Here is a 23,411-nt window from a genome sequence, read left to right as displayed (position 1 = left end):
GGCTCTTAATCAGTCCATTCATTTGCCAACATTCTTTCCCAATCCACAGAACAAAGGGGAACGGATTCTGCATTCCTTGGATGTGCACAGACAACTTAGATTCTACTTGGACAGGACTAAACCTCGAAGAAAATCTGAACAACTGCTGGTAGCATTTGCTGCAGGGGCAGAAGGGAAGGCTATTTCAAAACAAACCATTTCTAAATGGATAAGCCAGTGCATTCATTTCTGCTATAAGCACCATAGAAAACCTATCCCCCAGGGGATCCGATCTCACTCCACCAAGGCTGCATCTACTTCTGCAGCCTTTCTCAGTGGTGTTCCTACCAGGGACATCCTAGAGGCTGCTACTTGGCATTCTGTACATACTTTCACCAAGCATTATCATTTGCCAATTTTCCCTAAATCCAGAGCTGACTTTGCCACTGCTGTCTTGCATGGCATTATAGCTGGCCCTAATGCTATATAAATTCCTCCTCCCATCCATAGCTTTGGGAATCTACCCAATTGTAATGACTGCAGCAGTGAAACATGAAGAACATAGTACATTTGTGTACACTTACCATAAATGTAGATGTTCGAGTGTATTCACTGTTGCAGTCTTGGTTACCCTCCCTCCAGCCCCCTAATTTCTTCTGGCTAAACCTCTACTTTCCTTTACTAAGCTTAAAAGCCATTTTGGTGTATTTGCTTTTTGTTGGAGGTATACCTTTGTGTTTTTATGTTTATTTGCTCCCCATTAGGGGGGCACCTGACATCTGGGACAAGAAAAACTGATGTTATGGCGTCGGCTGCATGTTTTATACCCCTGACGACCTGACATCATGGAAGAAGGGACAGCAGCTTACGTAGGACCTAAGACTTTGTTAATCAGGCCAACTGAGGGCAACCTGCCGGCAAATTACCCAAATGTAATGACTGCAACAGTGAATACACTCGAACATCTACATTTATGGTAAGTGTACACTACTGTACTTTAATCTTCTTCTTTTGGCTTTTAGGGGTCACCACAACAGAACTCTGGTCCGCTCATGATTGACAGTGGATTTTTACGGTGCCGAGTTGCCAGCCCAACCTTCAAAGAAGGCACGCCCATTCACGCTCGCACCTACCTGCATGTTATTAACGTCAATCAACGGCACAAGTTAATCTAAATACTGTTAAATGCTAGATAAATTAAACAGCTCAAACAAGTGGAAATATAAAATTCGTATAAATATGTATAAGTAAATAAACTGATAAAAACAACTCAGGTTACCAACTCCAAAAAACAGCTTGAACTCCAAAAAACCTCACTTACAGCTCCCAAACACAGTAAAAAAACGTCAACATTCATTCACGTTTTTTTACTGTGTTTGGGAGCTGTAAGCGAGGTTTTTTGGAGTTCAAGAATGTATAAGTAAATATACATAAATTTATTTAACTAATAGAAAAGTTGTTATACAACCGAATTTCATCTTTGAAGAGCTTTCAATTTCAAAAATACAGTTTATTGAGCAGTATTCATTAAGCCCTGGTGGAACGTGCACAGGTAGGTACTAGGCTATCGACCCTAGGCCCTATACAAGCCCAGCCAAAAAGGTACCCTGGCTTTTGCCACCCAAGAAAATTATTTTCCTGTGCCACTGTCGAGCAGAGCCACAGAAGTGATCCCCGGGGTGAATTTCCTATTTTCCATCCAATCATCAAGATTTTTCTTGAAGAGTGCTAATGAGGAGCTTTGTTTGATATAGATAGGTAGTTTATTCCAGAGTATGGGAAGTCTCTGGTACAGGAATCTATCCCTCCGGCATGTTCTGTTTATTGTGGTGACAAGGTTTAGGTCCCTAGAGTGTGTAGCTCAGAGGGATTGGGATTTCTTTAAGTGGAGCATGTCCAACAGCTTTGGGTTTGACATAGTTTTGTATGTTAGGCAGAGATCACCTCTGAGTAGGCGATATGCAATGGAGTAAAGCTAGAGTTTTTTGAGACGTTCTACATAGGGTATCTGTTTGAGGCTGGTAATCCTCTTTGTGAGGTATTTCTGCGGCCTTTCCAGTTGTTGTAGATGTCTTGTGAGGTACATACCAAAAGGAGCATTGTATTCTATAATGGGTCTAATGAGTGATGAGTAAAGGAGAACAATGACCTCTTTTTTTTCTGGATGAGAAACCTATTGTGATGAGGTTTGCCACTTAGAAGTATTTCCTAACTACTGTCTGTGGCGATGTGATTATCAAAGGAGAGACTACTGTCCACATGTGTCCCAAGGTCTCTTATCACACTTTCGGTGTTAAGTATGCTACCGCCTATGTTGTAGTTCATGTGTACAGCATTTTTACCAAAGGGGATGACAGTGCACGTTTTGGCATTGAGCTTGAGGACATGGCTTTGACACCAGGCATCTGTCTCAGTGAGGCCCTATTATAGGATGTCCACATTGTTAGGAGTTTCGATTATGGCTCCTAGTTTGCAGTGATCTGTGAACTTCATTAGCCAAGACCTTCTGTGTTGGCCTGTACTTCAGAGAAGTAGATACGAAACAGGAGAGGACCCAGGACTGAACCCTGTGGTACTCCTCTTGTCACTGGTCTGAAGTCGGATTTGGAGTCTGCTACTTTCACAGTGTGGGTTCTGTCAGTGAGTCAGGTGGCAACCCATCTTGTGACATAGGGATTTATACCTTGATGTCCTTCATGGATGCATCTGCAGTCATAACAACTAGGTTGTCCTGTCGTCAGGCAGCCCTTCGGTCGGCCGGATTCCAAAGTCTGGGTCCGGCTTCGGCTGATGTCGCACTTCACCCGACATCATCTCTGCTGGTCTTCGGGTATAAAGGCATCAGCCGACGCCTTTCACAGTGTGGGTTCTGTCAGTGAGCCAGTTGGCAACCCATCTTGTGACATAGGGATTTATACCTTGTTTAGTAAGTTTATCTGTTATATGTTTATCTGCATATGTTTTAATTTGTCAAACAAGCTCCTGTTCTTCAAGTTTTAATTCCCAGGGCCCACCTCTAATGTTCCTAACTATTTGTTGTAATATTGTAAACTGGAATTTATGTGTGGGGTTTTCTAAAATGCGTTTAGCCAAAGCATTTGTGGTATTACCCCTACTAATTTGTTATTGGTGTTCATAAATTCTCTGCTTAAACATTCTTTCAGTTTTACCAATATAGTAGCTTTGGCAACGTTAGCATAAAGCAGCATATACTTTTAAAAAATAAAAAGCATTTATATTTATTCACATATACATTTTATCTTGTATAACACTGGCCCTTTAAATTTCTTAAATTATGTCAGTTGGTTCTATAATTAATTATCTCATTGTAATTGATAGTGTTATTTTAACTGAGGACTCTTTCGGTTTCTTTGTCTGAAGAAGTTCATGTATTTTCTGAACGAAAGCGCTAACAATAAACTGGTTGGAATTCTACAGCTTGCTGCCTATTTTTGTTTTTGGATTCACCAACTGTCTTTGAATCTAGAACTCCCCTTTTGACCCCATCTTCCCTGTCAAGAGCTGTTCACAGACAACCTAAAGGTCCAAGGTCTGTGGTCTGCTCAGCAGCAGAAGTTGCACATCAATATCAAGGAGATGAGAGCTCTTTTGTTGGTTGTAACTGCTTTCCGTCCTCTGTTTTCTGCAGGGCCCCTAAAGATCTCTACAGATAGCACCACAGTGACATGGTATGTCAACAAACAGTTGGGGGGACAAAGATTGTGTCTTCTTTGCAGAGTGGCAATTCAGGTTTGGGAGCTAGCTATTCAGTACCAAGTGACACTTCAGGCAGTGTACATTCCTTCAAGTCAGAATTTTTGGGCAGACTCCCTGAGCAGGTCCATAACACAGTCTCAGGAGTGGATGGCTTCACAGGGATATGTTTCTGGACATTATCCACCAGTGGAGTATTCCTTAAGTAGATCTCTTTGCTCCCCTCTGAGCGGGAACTTCCTCAGTTTTGTGCCACGATACCATGTCATCTGGCCTGGAAGGTAGATGCCCTAGCTTTTTCATGGAAGGGGATCTTTTTTTATCCCTTCCCTTCCTCTCATTCCAAAAGTCCTGTTCAAGTTAAAACAGGATGCTCCCAAAATCTTGCTGGTGACTCCCTTTTGGTCCAGACAGCATTGGTTCCCTCTTCTGCATTTAGCCAAGGGCACTCATCACAATTTACCTCACAGGGGGATTCTTCTGTGACAAGACAAGAGATCTCAAATCCACCCTCACCTGTCCAGTCTTCAACTGACATTGTGGGTGATAGGATCTTGATTCCCTGTAGGCACCTTTTTTCTGAGGACATACTACAGGTTCTGCAGGAGGCCAGAAAATCTACTACTAGGAAATTCTACTTGTCCAAATACAAGACGTTTTCTGTTTGGTGTCATTCTTGTAACCTGGACCCACTTACTGTGGATGTTCCTTTGGTTCTCTCTCATTTGTATGAATTGCTCAATGCTGGGTTGGCATATTCTTCTATTAAATCCCACCTCTCAGCTATTTCTGCTTGTCTGCCTGTAGCTCCTCCTTTGGCCTCTAGGTTCTGGGCCAAACAATTTCTTAAAGGCGTCCTTTATATTAAACCTCCCAGGAAGTGTCTCCCTCCTTCCTGGGATCTTAATTTTGTTTTGAAGAAATTGATACAGGTCTTCTTTTAAGCCTTGCAGCTTCAGCTTCCTTACAGCATTGTTCCTGGAAGATGGTTCTTTTGTTAGCCCTTACTTCTGCCGGATGGGTGTCTGAGCTTCAAGCCCTTATGGCTTTTCCTCCTTTTTTAGTTTATCATAAGGACAGAGTGTCCCTTTGTAATAATCATTTTTGCTTAAGGTGGTGAATGAGTTGTCTCTTAGTCATTCTGTTCATTTACCCACTTTTTCCCTTCTCTGCAATCCGCTAGTGGTAAGGTGTTGCACACTTTGGATGTGCATAGACAACTCTGATTTTATTTGGTCAAACTAAAGCTTTTCAAAAATCTGATCAGTATTTTATTTCTTTTCATCCTAGATCATTAGGTCTGGCGGTTTCCAAGCAGACTATTTCCTCTTGGATTTCTGCATCCATTTCCTTTTGTTATTCTTATGGTAAGAGCCTTCCTTCTATGGTCAAGGCTCACTCTTCTTGCGTTACGGCTTCTGGTTCCTTTTTCCAAGTGTTTGGATACTAATTCTGTCATTGAAACAGCTACCTGGACTTCTGTGCATCTCTCATGTTAAGAATACTGCAACAGTGAAGAGAAGGACACCATAAAGATACTCTCCCTAGAGTTCAGAGCACAATAAATAAATAAATAAATGGGATCATTTCAACTTAACAAGAAAAGCAGCTTTTGCCTTGTTTATTGGGTTAAACTAATTTTATCACATTTAAACTGCTTAATCATGGCACATGAATGCTGTATGGAGTTTGCCTTTCAGGCACTGTAACCTCGAACAGGACAAGGCAGCCCACACAGCTGATGCTGTAAGCATAAAGCAGAAGAGAGTGAGATCAGTGCCCTAAATATGAATGAGTTAAAACTGAATTAGAGAAGATGGAACAGAAGGAAAAGACTCTTACCACTGTTGGTCTAAGGTTTGAAATTCCACAGCACTTTCTCTAGAGTGCATCAGAATTCACACAAGCCCTGCTTTCAGCATGGCTAACAGCAAGGAGGTAGCAGTTCTGGAAGATGTCAGAGAGGCCAGAGCAACTTCCGGAATGGCTACCAATCCAAGAGTAATAAAAGTCAACATCCAGTCTTCAATAGACCAGCAGGATGTCCCACTCTAGGGGCAGTCAAGAGTCATTTGTTCGCATGGCTGACAGTCATAATGGACTTAAGGATCAAGATAATATCTAGAGGCTGCATGATTCCCTTCCACATTCCTCCCTAGCTTCCACTCTCTCCAGCCAGATGCTCCACCCCTTCAAATGATTGTGGCAAGAAAATGTTAAATCTCCTGCAAAGAAGAACCAACCAGAAGGGTCCCACTAGCCCACAAAGATGAGGATGTTCTTCGCGTTTCACTGCTGCAGTCATCACATTTGGGTTATCCTGCCAGGGGTAGCCCTCAGTCATCCCGAATACCAGAGGCTTAGTATTTCTGTGTCGGTTGCTGTCGCTCCAGGACTGATGTCAGGTCGTCAGTGGTATAAAATCAGACAGCCGACGCCATTACATCAGTCTTTCTTGCCGAGGAGCTCAAAGTAAAAGCAGTTCATACGAGTGCCGGTCGGCCGCTACCTGAGTTTTCGTTTTCAAACTGAAGTTGAAGTTTTCTAAAGCTAAATATCCCATTGGGGATCCTTTTTTCTTGCTCTAACCGATGTCAGAAAAAGTTAACAATGGTCTCGCCTGTGGAAAGCAAATACCACAACGAGACTTCCATTCTTACTGCATCACCTGTTTAGACCCAGACCACGACGTCCCCCGCTGTCGCTTTTGTGCTTTGTTCAACGCCAGAATTATACGTTGTCGGGCCCTTATTGTAGTTAGATATTTTCACACTCAGTCCTCGAATTCTGATATGGCTTCGATAAGCAGTCCGACTACCGATCTTCCGAAAAAACATAAGGATAAAGACAGACACAGACGGCACAGGTCCAAAACTGCCAACGACGCTTCCGTTAAGCTAGTTGTCAGTTCTCCGGACCTCAGTGAGGTGCTTTCACAGACCCTGATGCCCACGTCTGTGGATTAGCAGGCCGCTGCCGAGACCCGTTTGGAGACGGGTATGCCGCAATACTCTTCTTCAACTAAGGATCCTGCGGCTGTCTCTACCTTGGATGGGTCCGGAGCTGCTGAGCAGGCACCGGCTTCTGAGGAAATACTTAGCTTTACCGATACGCGACACAGACCGACGACTTCTTTCACGTCTTCAGTTGTTTAGAAAACTACAGAGTTTCTAAGGCCCAGGGTACAAACCACACCCAAAACAACGATGACCCAAGCTCAGGCCCCTACTTCCTTGCCTCAGTCTCAAATGCTTAAAATGGCGGAAGACCTTACAATGCTTATTAGGGTAAGCCAGGCAACCCCTTCCAAAAGAAAGAGACTTGTCCCCAGTAGTTTTATCTGAACAGGAGTCCGATGACTGATGCATCTGAATATGAAGATATGCAACCCCTCTCTACTTATGAGGATTTTGATGCAAAGGAATCCATCCCTTCAGCCTCTCCATCCGAGGACTTTCCTTTGGGGAAACCCTACATACTTTATGGGAGCATTTCCAATGGGAATGTCAGGACTATCCTCAGCCTAAAAAGGGACACAGAGAATTCTTAGATCTTCCACAGCATAGACTTCTGGCCATTCCTTCTGTCCTGGATGTTGTGGATGATGTTTTTATGGAATCCAGTCTGACCCCTGACACCCTCCCTCCTGCTCCCAGGAAACCCAACAGAGTCCCTGACTCTCAAAAATTTATTTTCAAAAATCCTACTGCTGACCTCTAGGGCATCTCTCAAGGACCTAAAGGAATCAAAGCAACTTTAGCTAAGAATCCCACCCCCTCAGACAGGCATTCCCGAGCATTAGACAAATGGGGTAAAAAAAGTATACACCTCTGCTACTCTTGCTATTAGAGCATTAAATTGTCAGTTCCACATGCTGAATATCAGCAATATACCATGGAACTCCTCAAACAAAAAATATCTTCTTTTTCTGCTTTTGCAAAAAATAGAGAGTTACAAGAGTTAATGCATTCTGCAAGTCAAGTAACTAAGCACACCTTATAATGTGGTTTTGATGCCCTAGAAGCATCTTACAGGGCAGCAGTCACTGGTTCTGTCCTTAAAAGGCATGCTTGGCTTAATTAACAGACTTTGCCAGACCATGTCATATCCAAATTATTGGACGCACTCTTGAACAAAGACAACTTATTTGGCACCAAGGAAGAAGAGGTCTTGAAAAGATGGAAGAAAAAGCTAAATCTATGCAGGCAGATAAAGACTTCTTACAGGTCCAACCACCGAGGTTCAGTAAGCATTGCCCTTCCAAGCACTGGTCCTTTTGTGCCCCCTCCAAGCCAGCTTAGCCCAGACCCAGGGGAAGCAGACATCCCAGACAACAGCCCCAGGGAATACAGAGATCTAAGCAAGGGAGTTCCTCCTCTTCAAAAACAGGGAGCACAAAAGCCACCCCCTTATGGTAAGAACTCACAATGACTTTACAATTCTATCCCCTTCTTCTGTCCACCTGCTCGTGCCCCTAGGAGGAAAACTCTCCTTTCATGCAAGCAACTGGGTCACTGGGTCACCATTACCAACGACTGCTGGGTCCTCAGCATAGTGTCCCAGGGATACAAATTTTATTTCCCTACACTGCCAACCCCAAAAGGGTTCCCAGATCTGCCCCCAAACCAGTGGGCAGAGGCCAAAAAGCAAGTCCTTTCCCTGCTCTCCATGAGAGCAATAGAGCATGTTCCTGCAGAACAGATAAGGTTTCTACTCCAGACTCTTTCTGGTACCCAGAAAAGAGGGCACATAGTGCCCCATCTTCGATCTATCCATTCTAAACACCTTTCTGGTGATACCAAAATTCAAAATGCTCACCCTCCAGCAGCTTCGACCTGTGCTTTCCAAGGATGTTTGGTTATCCATCCTAGACCTAAAAAAGGCCTACCTACACATCCCAATCAGGGAATCATGCAGAAAATACCTTAGTTTAAGGGCAGGATCAATGCACTTTCGGTTCTCTGCGCTTCCCTTTGGCTTATCTGCTGCTCCCAGAGTTTTTACAAAATGTCTGGCTCCCGCCATTGCTTTTTGCAGAGAAAGAAATATTCAAATTTACCCATACTTAGACGACTGCCTGATTCAGGCAGACAGTTAGGAAAAGCTGCCACAGCACCTGACCTTTATAAAGGACCTACTGACCTCCCTGGGGTATACTATCAATGAAAAGAAATCAAAACTAGCCCCCACACAAAAAAATTTATTTGTGGGAGCAAGCCTGGACACAGCATCCCAGATGGCATTCCTTACTCCAGAAAAAACAAGCCTACCTGACAGCCTACTTCTCTCAACTTGCCACCAGGACCCAGTTATCCACAAGGAAAATCCTGCAAGCTCTCACTTGCATTCTACTCATTCCATATGCCAGACTGCATATGAGGAAACTACAGTGGTACCTAAAAAGCCTTTGGTGTCAGCACTTTCAAGATCAAGACCTGGAAACTCTTATACCAATGATATCTTGTCTAAGGAAAGATTTTCTTTGGTGGGCAGCAACATGTTACCTCGACAGGGGACTCCCCTTCTCACAACCCCATGCTGCCCAGACCCTCAACACAGACGCATCAGACTATGCCTGGGGTGCTCACCTGGACAGCAGGTGCATTCAGGGCCAATGGGGCCCAAATCAAATACATCTGCACATCAACCAAAAAGAGATGTTAGCTGTTCAGCACGCCCGGACAGCTTTCAGACCCCCTACTCTCCCCGGGGCCTCTACTGATCAAAACAGACAACACCACAGTGATGTGGTATATCAACAAGCAGAGAGGGACTTGCTCTTATCCTCTCTGCAGGTTTGCCATGACCCTTTATCACATGGCCTCAGCCATGCAGCTACACCTGTTAGCACAATTCCTGCCAGGCTCTCTAAACTCTCTGGCAGACAACTTAAGCAGAAACCTGCTAGACCCACATGAGTGGCAGCTAGACCACAGAACCTTCACCCTTGTAACCCAGAAGTGGGGGCACCCCGAAGGTCGACCTCTTTGCCTCCCACTCCAATCAGCTCAGCAAATTCTGCACCAGTGAACCTTACAGCAAGGCCTGGAAAGTGGATGCTCTACCCTTCCAGTGTGTAAACTTCTCAAGCTTTGCATTTCCCCCGCTACCACTAATTTCAAGGGTACTGCTCAAAATAAGGGAGGAAAAACTGCGGACAATTCTGATTGCCCCAGACTGGCCACGCCAGCACTGGTACCCACTGCTGCACATCCTGTCACCCCTGCCACCATGGCACCTACCTCAGATACCAACACCCCTGACCACGAAGAATGGAGAATTCATGCATCCACAATTGCAGATCCTGAACCTGGAAGTCTGGCTTATTATCTGACCTCTCCTCCAGCTCCCAGCCTAAGCAAACAAGTCCTGGATGTTATATATGAGGGCAGACGCCCCTGCACTAGAAAATCCTATGTTGACAAGTGGAAAAGGTTTTGCCCATGGATCCAGGCTAAAGAAGCTGAAACAGCACAGCCATCTCTACCTCTCATCTTGGATTATGTAGCAGACCTACTACACAAGGGTCTATCCTTCTCTTCTGTTAAAAATTCATGCCTCTGCCATCTCTGCTCATTACAGCACAGAGCCACCTCTCTTCTCACACCCTCTAATCAAACAGTTCCTAAGAGGGGCTAACAATTTAAGGCCACCCAGAAGAGCTCCTACCCCAGCTTGGAACCTTAACTTTGTGTTGGAAAAGCTCACACTACCCCCCCCTCCGTCCCCCCCCCCCCCTTGAGCCTGCAGCTTCAGCAGAGTTAAAATTCCTCTCTTGGAAAACAGCCTTGCTTCCGGCCATCACTTCAGCTAAAAGAGTTTCAGAGCTACAAGCACTCATGACTGTAGAGCCCTTCATCATTTTCCATGCTGACAGGGTCTCCCTCAGGACTAACCCAACTTTCATGCTTAAAGTGGTGTCCTGTGTGGCTCTTAACTAATCAATTTATTTGCCCACCTTTTTCCTTAACCCACAATACGAGGGGAAAGAATTCTGGATTCTCTAGATGTGCACAGACAGCTAAGATTCTACCTGGATAAGACTAAATATTTTAGGAAAACTGACCAGTTGCTAATCAGCTTTGCAGCAGGGGCAGAGGGCAAGGCCATATCTAAACAAACAGTCATCAAATAGATAGCACACTGCATCCATTTCTGCTACAAATACCATGGGAAACTGCCCCCTAAGGGGGTCAGGATGCATTCCACCAGGGCAATCTCCACCTCTGCAGCTTTTTCAGAGGGGTCCCCACCAGGGACATCCTGGAGGCTGCAGCATGGACTTCTGTTCATACCTTCACCAAGCATTACCACCTACCATTCTTCTCCAAATCCAGGGCAGGCTTTGCAGCCACAGTCTTGCAGGCATCCTAGCCAGCCCCCAGTCTTCTTGACTGCCTTCACCCTTTTCTTCAGCTTTGGGAATCAACCCAAGTGTGATGACTGCAACAGTGAAACACGAAGAACATAGTACAGTTGTGTACTCTTACCATAAATGTAGATGTTGGAGTGCATTCACTTTTGCAGTCCTGGTTTCCCACTATCCATCCCTCTAGTCTCTCTCTCTCTTTTCCTCACTCCTTTCAGGGAATTTTTGGTATTTACTTTGTACTGGTGGTTCCGCGGTGGTGCAGCGGTAGCATTGTTGCCTCACAGCAAGAGGTTCTCCCGTTCGACTCTTGGCTTGGGTTGGGAGTGCCTTCTGTGTGGAGTCTGCATGTCCTCCCCGCGGTCGAGTGGGTTTTCGAAAGACATGCGTTGAATGGACGTGCCTTCGTTGAAGTTTGGGCGTCAGACTGGCAACTCGACACCATAAAAACCAACTGCCAATCATTAGCGGACTGGAGTTCTGCTGTGGCGACCCCTAACTGGGAAAAGCCGAAAGACAAACAACAACAACAACTTTCTACTGGTGGTGTTCTTCCACCATAACCTAGCTCCCTATTTGGGGGCTCCTGACAGTTGGGGCAAGAAAAACTGATGTAATGGCATCGGCTGCCTGATTTTATACCACTGACGACCTGACATCAGTCGTGGAGTGTTAGCAACCAAAGCAGAATCACTAAGCCTCTGGTATTCAGGCCGACTGAGGGCTACCCCTGACAGGATAACCCAAATGTGATGACTGTAACATTGAATACTCTCGAACATCTACATTTATGGTAAGTGTACACAACTGTACTTTTCTACTCCCAAGTTCGTTTTAGTCCACCCCCCCCCCCAAAAGAATAACTCAGGCTAAACCATCTCATTCCAGAATATGACTTCTTATCTCATGGTGTAGTTCATCCTTACCTGTTTTTGAGGAAGAGACTGGATGTGCTGTTTGGACATCAGGACACTTATTTGCACATCACAATGGCCTTGAAATTCAGGAGGTGCATACTGTTCTAAGTGGGAGTCCATAGTATAGTTCAGCATGCTCCCTTTGGTCTCACGTTAATCATTAGGATATTCACCAAAAGCACGTCCATTGTTGCAGTGAACCAAAGGCTGCAAAAGGTAATGTGTTCCCTTATCTATGTTTGCAGATACAAAGGTGAACAGTTTCAGTAACAGCATCTCTTCGTAATCTATTCCAGGCCTTAGAATTAAAATGAACACTGATGAGCCCTATACAGAGCCCACTCAAAACTCACTTTCATCAGATATATGGTGAATTCGCTGTCATGCTTGGTCATTCTTCCTCTGGAACTGATCCTTCCTCTTCAGCATGCAGACACTCAACACTTACATCTCTGCCTCACGACATTGGGACTCATGGCAGCAAGTATTTATGTGGTTTGCAGTGCCAGATACCATGTCAGAATGTTATAGTGCTCTCTGGAAGTTCATTGAATCCAACTTATGGATCCCAGGTTATCATCAGTACATGTACCTGAATAGGCAAATGCATAAAAACATTTATGAAACCTATTAACAGTAGTGATTTTACATTATTGAAGAAGGCATAGGATTATAGCAGTGCACCTGAAAAATAACATTGCCAATTACTTGATTACTGCTTTTTCTTTGTTATTGTTCCTCACCCTGTCAAAAGAAAATTTCATATCTTGCTCAGAAAAGTCTGTAAGACTGCACTGAAATCTTTTTATTCTTTTTATACATTTTAAGTACTTTGTTTAGTTAGATTCAGGTTGGTTATAGTTTCAGAGTAATGTGTGGCTTATTTTGCAGGTATTTATGACTGTATTTGCTCACTCGTCACTTAAATCTCTTGTTTAAAAAAGCCATGCTGTTTTCTGAAATTGAAAAGTACAGTAGTATCAGATTGTTTCTTTCTATGCTTAATACCCCTACAACTCATTCAACATCTTGAAACATGAAGTTCTGCATGGTTCAGTTTATGTCCTCATTATGTACAAACTGCAGAAGCTGTTGGGAAACCTGTTTGTGCAGTTTCTGTATGCATTATAATTTTCTTTTTAAACTGATTTTTTTTTATCTTTCTGTAATGGTTGCATGTTAGAATTTTTTTTTTTGCAGTTATCCGGTGCTGTGTTAAGACTTTAGACTTGGCTAATGAAAACTGCTAGAACACTTAAGTACTTCTTCATATAAAAGACTTATTATCTGATAAAAAGACGCTGCATCCATTGAAAATGGAAGGGATACAATTCAAAATACCATATTAGATTTGACTGGAAAGTCAGAGTTTCTTTAAGTGCATTCATGATTTTGATGTCACCCTTTTTTTCCTTTTTCCCTCATTGAACTATCAATTTAAACCATTAGGCTAAGATTTGCTTTCTCTCTTCCTGCCTTTCAAACAAAGGAAAGAGAGAGAGAGAGTGAAAAAGAGATTTAGCTGTGGGAGAACAGTGGAGCTGGTGAATGACATATGGTAGATTTATAGAGCTTCGGCAAATATTGGGCTTGATTGAATCTCCTGTCGCTTACCACAGCTGCTGACCTCAGTTGCAGAGGATTCTGGGGTTCCAACAGATTGACTTTGTTTTCATTTTGCTTACACTAAGAGGTTGAAGTAGAAGAAACTGGGTCAGGCATATCTGATCACCAGAAAACAAGGTAAATATTTTCTTTTTTTCTTTGTCACTGAATATGCAAGTCAGGGATCAGCCACTCATTAGAGGTAGGGGGCTTTCTTTAAACACGTTCCTGTTTTTACAATTTCATTAATGTAAAACACTGAACAGATACTTAAAAGCAGTGCTAAGCATATTTTTATATCAGTAAAAATTCAGTTTGTAGTCAATGTCTTGCTAAAAGACTGAGTTAAGTATTTTTTGTTTACGATTGTTCTTTTAGCCATGGCTGAGTGATCCAGATGATTCGCCATTCCTAGACTCAGTGATGCGCAAGCGAGCAGTGAAAGTGAAGCACGTGAAAAGGCGAGACAAAAAGTCAGACAAAAAGGTGGGTGTTTGAAAAGGTAATTTATGAGTGGTGTCTTTTTACAATGATTAGCATTCCTTTCCTTTTCAGTCACCAGCAGTCTTTTCTTTCAGTTCCTGTCTTCAGACTTAGCTACCATGGGGTTTTCATTACAACAGTGGCCAGCTGAAGCTTCATGTCTACAACCTATCAGTTTTTCTTTGGAAAGGGTTTTACACATTTTTTGTGAAGCTCCAAGAATAATGTACTGCCAAAGAGAAAGCCTAAGCTGATTATCAGTGTGTTATCTGAGGCGGCTGTCTGTAAATTCTAACTCATTCGTTATGAGAAATTTGAAGTCCTGTAGTCAGAAAATAGTTCTCACCAATTTATAGCTGACAGCATGTTTATGGATGCCAGTTTCTGTGGCATTGCATGATCACCTGTAGCATCAGTACTACCTTTTTTCAGCTAAATAATGTGTATTAACTTTGCTGAATGAGATTGCAGCTACTGGGGCTGTACTTATCTGATCAGTGTCACTAAGACTAAAATGTTTTTGCTTGATGCTTCCTTTGTAAAGGATTAAGATACTCCAGCAGTGGGCAGTTTGAAGTCTGAGAAGCAAATTCAGTATGTCTTCTGCAGGATCCTTCAGTGGGGAGAACAGAATCTTGAAAACTAGGGACAAAACAGCCGTGGCTGTTTATATTGATTTTTAGTAATAAACTTTGAACAAACAACTCAGCAGTGTTCTGAGTTCCGAAACCGAGTGCAGGGTTGTACTGAATTCATGTAAAGCATGCATCAGTACTTGTATGTAATCTGAAAGGACTGTCTGCAGTTCAAAAATGTATTTATTTGTATTTAAATTTGGTAAAGCAGTGATCCATGTGGATCTTTTTGAGACTCAGACCAGGACTATTTTTTTAGTTAAGTAGCTTGCTCAGACTCCCAAAGTAGACAGATGGAAGCTGAGGGATTCAAACTGTGAACAGCAAGGACCAGTTTAACAGCTCATAGCCGTAATCCTCTGTGTTTGCTCAACTAATAAGGGGTGTTCGGATTAATGTAGACAGGAGGTTAGGAACAACAGAAGCGCAGTGTCAAAATAGACCTAATGTAAAACTGCATTCCACATTGCTTCACATTTTCAGTAGAGCTAAGTGAATAGTGAATGCTTTGTTTAGGCACAAACAAGATTAAACTTTGCTGCAGTAAATTTTATCAGCAGTAAGTTGGTGTAGTTCTGTTGCACAGAAGTCTTCCTTATCAATATTGCACAACTTTGCCACCAAAGACATTTGCAAAGCCAGCAGACTATCGAGGGATGAGAAGTGGGACCTGACATGGAGCATTGTTACATTGAATTGCATTGCATGACTGTTGTATATAGAACCAGCCACCAAATGCAGTATTCATTAAGGTGAGATTCTCAAACAGAATCAATATGCAGCTCATTAGCAGAATTATTTGCATTCTTTTGATTATCTAGAGAGGTGTGCCAGAACTAGCAAAACCACTTTTAAAGTACATCTGAGAAAAGGGAGCTTCACTGTCTTTTGGCATGCACGTTTAAGTATTGAGGAGGTGATTGCTCTCTCTTCCACTTTACAGGGGAAAGTTGGTCAGTGCTGCACTATTACTGGTGATTATTGAACTACCTGTAATCACTAATATACTAGCGCAGGAAAGGATGACTTTTAACAGAGCAGATAAGGTGGGAGGGACATACTAAATGCTACAGAAGTATGTGCTGTCATTTGGTAAGGACTTTTATCACTATTAAGTGATGTGGTTTAGGTTGCTGACTCTGTTTATGGCAGGAATATGTGTGGGAATAAGCCATGGGCTCAGATCATCATAAAGCTGATTGAGGATAGATGCAAGGGCTACAGTCCCTACAAAGGTGGCTGGAAGAGGTGAACAGGGAAGAGATTTTTTTTTTTTTTTTGGGGTGGGGGGCAGAGAATTATAATCACTGCCAGAATTTAGAGGCATTGTGGAATTTTATTTGCTCCAGCAATGAAAATATGAGGAGGAATTTGGCGAATCCAGTTATTACCATGGTGGTGAAAGAAGGCAAACTACTGTCAGAATAACACCTCTATGTTGTATTTCTTTAATATTCAGTGCTAACAGTTTGGTACATAACCTACGCAATTATCAGAAAATTACAGACTGATGTTTGTTGTGCTTAAGGGTGTTTTCATGTCCCTAGTGCAGATGCAGGGGCGTGCCATGATTGCAGGCTTTTGTCGATCACAATTATCCACCATAGATATTCAGCCTGTTGGAAGCTTGGAGCAACAAGCTTGCATTGTGGGTAGGTCCATTGTACATCCCAGCCTTCTTCAACAGGTAAAAAACAGCCTGTTGTTGTCATGCCTGCTGAATGAGTTGTTGATCCAAATTAGCCTCTAACTTGTGCTTTTTTTCTTCTCATGGAGGCTACCAAGCCATTGGAGTAATAGTGAATATATTTTAGCTTTCAAGTCTAAGGTTTTGAGACTGATTAGTGTGCACTTGTCTTTGGGTACACTCCACCAAAGCTGGAAACAGGAAAACATTAGTGGCCAAATCATCATCAAAACTCTTCTCTTTGTTTTTTAACACTTCAGCCTTTATGTCATCATTAAGCTCTTGGGCGTATACATGAAAATGTTTTACTTAATACAGTGAGACTTTTTTGTTTGTGTTCAGGGCGTTCATTGTAGTGATCATTGCTGCAGTGTCATTCTTCATAGATGGGAATTAGCCACAGGCAGATGCAATTTCAGAGTTGTGTGCATCCCTATAGTGGGCTTGGTCCCCTTTTGATGCTGAGGATATAGAAGAATTATCAGGTAGAAGGGGGAGGAACAGCAGGTGCTTTCTTTAGTTCTTTTTTACTGCATAGTTTCATTTGGTGATCAGCCCAAGCCTGTATCTAGGTGACTTCCAGAATGATAAATGCAGCCTTCTTGGAATATTTCCTTTGCTACTATCTGTCAGTGACTGTGGTGCATTGTATTTTTTTGTTTGTGATGTTCTTCGTGTTTCACTGTTGCAGTCATAACATTTGGGTAATCCTGCTGGCAGGTTGTCCTCAGTCGGCCTGAATTCCAAAGTCTTGGGTCCTGCATCAGCTGCTGTCGCCCCTTCCCTGATGTCAGGTCGTCAGGGGTATAAAAGAAGCAGTCAACACCATTTTCTTCAGTCTTTCTTGCCACGCGGTGCCCGAAGCAGAAGCAGTTCGCAAGTGCCAGTCGGCAGACTCCTGAGATTTTCGTGTTCGAATTTCAGATCCGAAGTCTTCAATAAAGCTATGTACCCCATTGGAGAAACTTTTTTCTTGCTCCAGACCGATGTCAGAAAAAGTAAATAATTGTATTTCTTGTGGAAAGCAAATACCTCATAAGGACTTTCATTCTTACTGTATTCCTTGCCTAGGCCCTGATCACAAAGTTTCTGGTTGTCGGTTTTGTGCTAGATTTAACCAGTGCACTATTAAGCGTCGGTATGATTTTGCTTTAAACTATTATGGACACCGGTTTAATTATCCAGAAATGTCGTCGAATAGCCATCCGACTACTGGAGTTCACAAATAACGCAAAGAAAAGGAGAGAGATAAACAACCGAGGTCCAAAACCGACGACGAAGCTTCTCCTAAGCCAGTCGCCGGTTCTCAGTGAGGCCCTTTCGCAGGCCCTGACGCCCACTACTTTAGAGTCGCAGGCTGCTACCAACTCCCACGTGGAGTCGGCCATGCTGCTGGAAACTCAAGGTATTGGAGCCTCGGATACTATTCCCTCAGATGGGTCTGGAGCCACTGAGCAGGCACCAGCTTCTGAGGGTGTATTCAGACCTAAACATCTTTACCTTAAACCGACTTCAGTTTCAAAGGCAAAGACTAAAGCACCTTCTAAAGCAAAGAAACAAGCTCAAGAACCACATGGACAGGCCTCTGTGCCCAAAAAACAGGTGCTCAAAATGGCCAAAGACTTGATTACCTTGATCAGGGGTTCCCATCCCCCTCCTGACAGAGGCCTAGGCAAGAGACTGACTATGAATCTTCAGATCAGGTTTCTATTTCTTCTGATTCCTCTTCTGATCAGGAATATTCTCTTCCCCCCATGAGGATTCTGATGCTGAAGAATCTATACCTTCAGCTTCTCCTCCAGAGGACTATTCTTTTGGGGAAACCTTGCATACCATGAGGGAGCATTTCCACTGGGAGAGCCAAGATTTTTTTAGAATCTAAAAAGAGGCTCAGGTATTTCCTTTTACTACCTCAACACAGGCCTCTAGCCATTCCACCTGTTAGACATTGTAGATGTGTTTTCGGAGTCTAGTCTTACCCCTGACTTCTTACCTCCAGCTCCTGTTAAGCCTGACAGATATTACAGGGTTCCAGACGCTCATAAATTCCTTTTTAAAAAACATTCTGCAGACCCAGAAACTATTTCACAGGGTCCCAAAGGAGTTAGGCTTCCGCTGCAAAAAACCCTAGCCCCTCTGACAGAGATTCTAGGGCACTGGATAGATAGGGAAAAAAGGTTTACACATCTGCTACCTTGGCTATAAGGGCCTTAAACTGTCCGTTTCATATGCTCAAATATCAGCAACATGTCATGGCATTGCTTAAACAGAAAATGTTGTTGAACTCTGAATGTGCAGAAAACAAGGAAATGCAGGATTTATTCCATGCAACTGAACAAGATGGAAAGCATACTTTGCAATGTGGATTTGATTCTTTGGAGGCCTCCTGCAGGGCCGCAGTTACGGGTTCTGTAATTAGGAGGCATGCTTGGTTAAAGGAACAAAATCTGCCTGATCATGTCAAAGTTAAATTATTAGATGCACCTTTACAGCATGATACTTTGTTTGGTGTTAAAGAAAATGGAGGACAAAGCTAAATCTATGCAAACTGTCAAAGATTTTTTACAAGTACAGCCACCTAGGTTTAGTACCTAGAATTGGTCCTTTCCTGTGTCAGACAGACCTCAAAGAAGCAGATCCAGATGCCCTAGAGGCGGATCCCAGGCGCAAGGTTCATACAGGTCAAAGCAATGGGGTGCTAATACCTCCAAAGTTGGAGAAGACAAATCACAACCGTACAGAAAACAGTCCCAATGACTTCCCCCTGCCTGCACCAAGCACTTACCTCCTGGCAGCACCCTTAGGGGGAAAATTAGCACTTTTTCTCAAAATTGGAACATTATAACCCAGGACAAGTGGGTTCTAAATATAGTGTCACAAGGCTGCAGGTTCCAGTTCCATACCCTGCCAAAGGCAAACGGCTGGCCAGATCTGCCAAAAAATCAATGGGAAGAGGCACAAAAACAAGTCTCATCCCTCATGGACATGGGGGCCATTCAACAAGTACCAGAGCAAGAGCAGGGACAAGGATTTTACTCAAGACTGTTCTTGGTACCCAGAAAGGACAAAGCTTGGAGACCAATACTGGACCTATCTATTCTGAACACATTCCTGGATATACAAAAATTCAAAATGTTGACTTTGCAGCAGCTTCTGCCCATGCTGGGCAAGAACGCTTGACTTGTGACTTTAGACCTAAAACAGGCATACCTGCATGTCCCAATCAGAAAATCATGCAGAAGATACCTCAGATTCAAGGCTGGCTCAATGCATTGCCAATTCTCTGCACTGCCCTTTGGCTTATCTACTGCGCCCAGGGTCTTTACAAAGTGCCTGGCACCAGTAATTGCATTCTGCAGGCAAAGAGGAATATAAATATATCCTTACTTGGACGACTGTCTAATTCAAGCAGAGAACAAGGACATTCTTCTACAGCATCTGGCGTTTGTGAAAAGACTTCTAACATGCTTAGGGTACACAGTCAATGAAAAAAAATCAAAACTAGTACCCTCTCAAGAGATAATATTCCTGGGTGCAAGCTTAAATACAACTGCCCAGATGGCTTATCTCATGCCAGACAAACAAAGGCAACTGACTACCTATTTCAAAATGTTGGCAACAAAGGCCCAGTTATCTGCAAGAAAAATTCTGCAGGCTTTGGGCTTCATGGCATCCTGCATGTTATTAATTCCATATGCAAGACTGCATATGAGGAAACTTCAATGGTACCTAAAATGTATTTGGACTCAACACTGCCACAGCCTGGAAACAATGATTACTCTTATTCCCAGCCTGCAACAGGAGTCTCGATGGTGGACGAAGGCTTGTTACCAGAACAAGAGAGAGCCATTCACATTACCCCCAGTCAGGCAGACACTAACAATGGATGCATCAGATTATGCCTGGGGGGGCCCACACAGTAGGAAGATGGATTCAGGGCACATGGTCCTCAACCCAAAGGCATCTACATATCAATCAAAAAGAGATGCTAGCTGTTCAAAATGCCCTGACAGCCTTCAAGGACCTACTTCATCCGGGATAACTACTGATAAAGACAGACAACACCATAGTCATGTGGTATATAAACAAGCAGGGGTGCACACATTCTGACTCCCTTTGCAGACTAGCCATGACTTTGTGAGACACAGCATTGACTTACCAAGTACATCTGCAGGCACAATTCCTGCCAGGAAAGGAAAATACTCTGGCAGACGAACTAAGCAGAAACCTCATGAATCCCCATGAGTGGCAGCTTGGATCCACAAGTTTTCAGCATGATAAGGAAATGGGGATACCCGGACATAGATCTATTTGCCTCACCTCACAACTACCAACTAAAAAGATTCTGCACAAGGACTTATCACAGACAAGCATGGAAAGTGGACACCCTATCTTTCAGCTGGCAAAACCTATCAGTATATGCCTTTCTACCACTGCCTCTCCTCTCCAAGGTACTCCTAAAGGTCAGACAGGAGAAGCCAAAGATGATATTGATTGCCCCAGACTGGCCCCGCCAGTACTGGTATCCAATCCTAAGGAACTTGTCTCAATGCCCAGCTTGGACCTTGCCTCAAATACCCCATCTACTATCCCAGCAAAACAGTCGGATCCTGCTCAGCCAACTCAGGACTTTAAACCTGACAGCATGGCGGATAATGTAATCATACAAAGCACACCTCTCAGTAAAGCTGTGATGGATGTCATGTTGGAAGCCAGAAGGCCTAGTACTAGAAAATCTTATGCTGGAAAATGGAAGAGATTCTGTGCTTGGAACCAGGCACTAGGAACTGATACAGCTGTATCAAATATTCCTCAGATTTTGCAATACTTAACTGAGATGCTGGACAAAGGCCTATCTTTTTCATCCATTAACATTCATGCCTCTGCCATTTCAGCTCATTACAATACAGAGCCACCAATCTTTTCTCATCCTTTATTAAAGCAGGACCTCAGAGGAGCCAAAAAATTAAGGCCTCCAATGAGATCACCAATACTTGCAGGGGACCTCAACTATGTCTTGGAAAATCTCACCCTGCCTCCTTTTGAGCCAGCTGCTACTACTGATATAAAGTTTTTATCTTGGAAAACAGCTCTGCTCCTAGCAATAACTTCTGCAGGACGAGTTTCAGAGCTACAGGCTGTCATGGCTGTGGAACCTTTTATCATGTTTTATCCAGACAAAGTTTCTCTGAGGGCAAACCCAACATTTATGCCTAAGGTGGTGCCCTGTGTGGCTCTTAACCAAACTATTCATCTGCCAACTTTTTATCCAAATCCACAGAACAAGGGGGAGAGAATTCTGCATTTTTTGGACGTACACAGACAGCTTAGATTCTACTTGGACAGAACCAAAGTTTTCAGGAAGACAGAGCAATTACTAGTGGCATATGCTGCAGGATCACAGGGAAAGGCTATCTCAAAGCAAACTATTTCAAAGTGGATAGGCCACTGCATTTGTTTCTGCTATTTTCACCATGGCAAGCCAGTGCCTAAGGGCATTAGGCAACATTCAACCAGAGCTGCAGCCACTTCAGCAGCCTTTCTCATGGGAGTACCAACCAAAGACATTTTAGAGGCTGCTACTTGGAGTTCAGTGCACACCTTTACAAAGCACTATCATCTGCCACTTTACTCTAAATCCAAGGCAGGCTTTGCCACTGCAGTTCTGCAGGGCCTCATAGCCACTCCTAATGCTGTTTAGCTCCAGCCTCCCAACCATAGCTTTGAGACTGTACCTAAATGTAATGACTGCAACAGTGAAATACGAAGAACATAGTACAGTTGTGTACACTTAACATAAATGTAGATGTTCGAGTGTATTCACTGTTGCAGTCCAGGTTACCAACCCGCCATTCCCCATTTTTTCTGCTGGAACTTATCTTTCCTTCTCTGATTTATACAACCTATGTGGTGTATTTGCTTGTAGATGAAGGTTGAGTTTATATTGGTGCATGTATTTTTTATATATATATATATATATATATATATATATAAATAAATTTTGGCTACCCTTTCAGGGGGCACCTGACATCTGGTGCAAGAAAAACTGAAGAAAATGGCGTCAGCTGCTTCTTTTATACCCCTGACGACCTGACGTCAGGGACGGGGCGACAGCAGCCGACGCAGGACCCAAGACTTTGGAATTCAGGCTGACTGAGGGCAACCTGCCAGCAGGATTACCCAAATGTAATGACTGCAACAGTGAATACACTCGAACATCTACATTTATGGTAAGTGTACACAACTGAAGATTTTTCCTAGGCTGATAAAATTTTTTTCTGGAAAAGTCATTCCTAAGTGTGCTGATTCACCCTACTAGAGGATTATTCAGCTTAAGTGCTTGTTTGCATCAAGGAGAGCAACACCCATTTTTCCCTGCAAGATATGCTTGTGTGTGAGTGTGTGTGTGTGTGTGTGTGTGTGCATATATATATATATATATATATATATATATATATATATATATATAAAAATAAACAAAAATATAAGGCTGATAATATTGGGCCTTTATTGACCACCAGAAGCATCTATGCCTTATCCAGACTCCATTTCCCATCTGCCTCTTCAGGGTGTGACACCATCTCTCAGCAAGTCAAAAAAAAAAAAAACAAAGGCTTTGTGCCACGTAAACAAGAAGCCAAAAATAAATATTTATTAAGGAAGTGGGCAGGGTGAACAATACCTTCCAGAGGACCGAGGGTGTCAGCTCTGCATTTTTGTCATTCAAGTCCTCAGCTCTGATACTTTTTCCATCATAATCCTTAACCTTCAAAGTGCCTCTGGATTCAGACAGCACTGTGACTGCTTCCTTATCGTCCCTTTATCACAGCTATATTCTTCCCTAGGTTCTGATGTGAATGAGGAGTTGATGATCTCCCATTTGGAGAAAACATCAGTTTAATGAGGAAATGTTTTAAATGGTGTCTGACGAACTTTATAACTCACTTAAAAGCTACCTTGATGGTTGTAAATGTGCAGAGCCAACTGCCACCCACCAAACATTCAGAAATGCCTTTAACAGT

At 43.1% G+C, this 23,411-nt stretch overlaps 1 protein-coding gene across 5 annotated transcripts in view; it reads left to right on the top strand.

Moving 5' to 3' along the window:
* The window catches only part of CXXC1 (CXXC finger protein 1), a 1,961,705-nt gene that overhangs the window by 943,709 nt on the left and 994,585 nt on the right, over positions 1 to 23,411 (top strand). For all 5 annotated transcript variants that reach the window (XM_044080389.1, XM_044080388.1, XM_044080386.1 and 2 more), the window contains one exon: positions 13,963 to 14,070. In XM_044080389.1, coding sequence (XP_043936324.1) covers positions 13,963 to 14,070 — 108 coding nt within the window. The remainder of the gene's footprint in view (positions 1 to 13,962; positions 14,071 to 23,411) is intronic.

This window comes from Protopterus annectens, chromosome 8.part0, assembly GCF_019279795.1.
Source record: "Protopterus annectens isolate FY-2018-M chromosome 8.part0, PAN1.0, whole genome shotgun sequence".
Lineage (NCBI taxonomy): Eukaryota > Metazoa > Chordata > Ceratodontiformes > Protopteridae > Protopterus > Protopterus annectens.
This window is presented reverse-complemented; position numbering and strand designations above follow the sequence as displayed.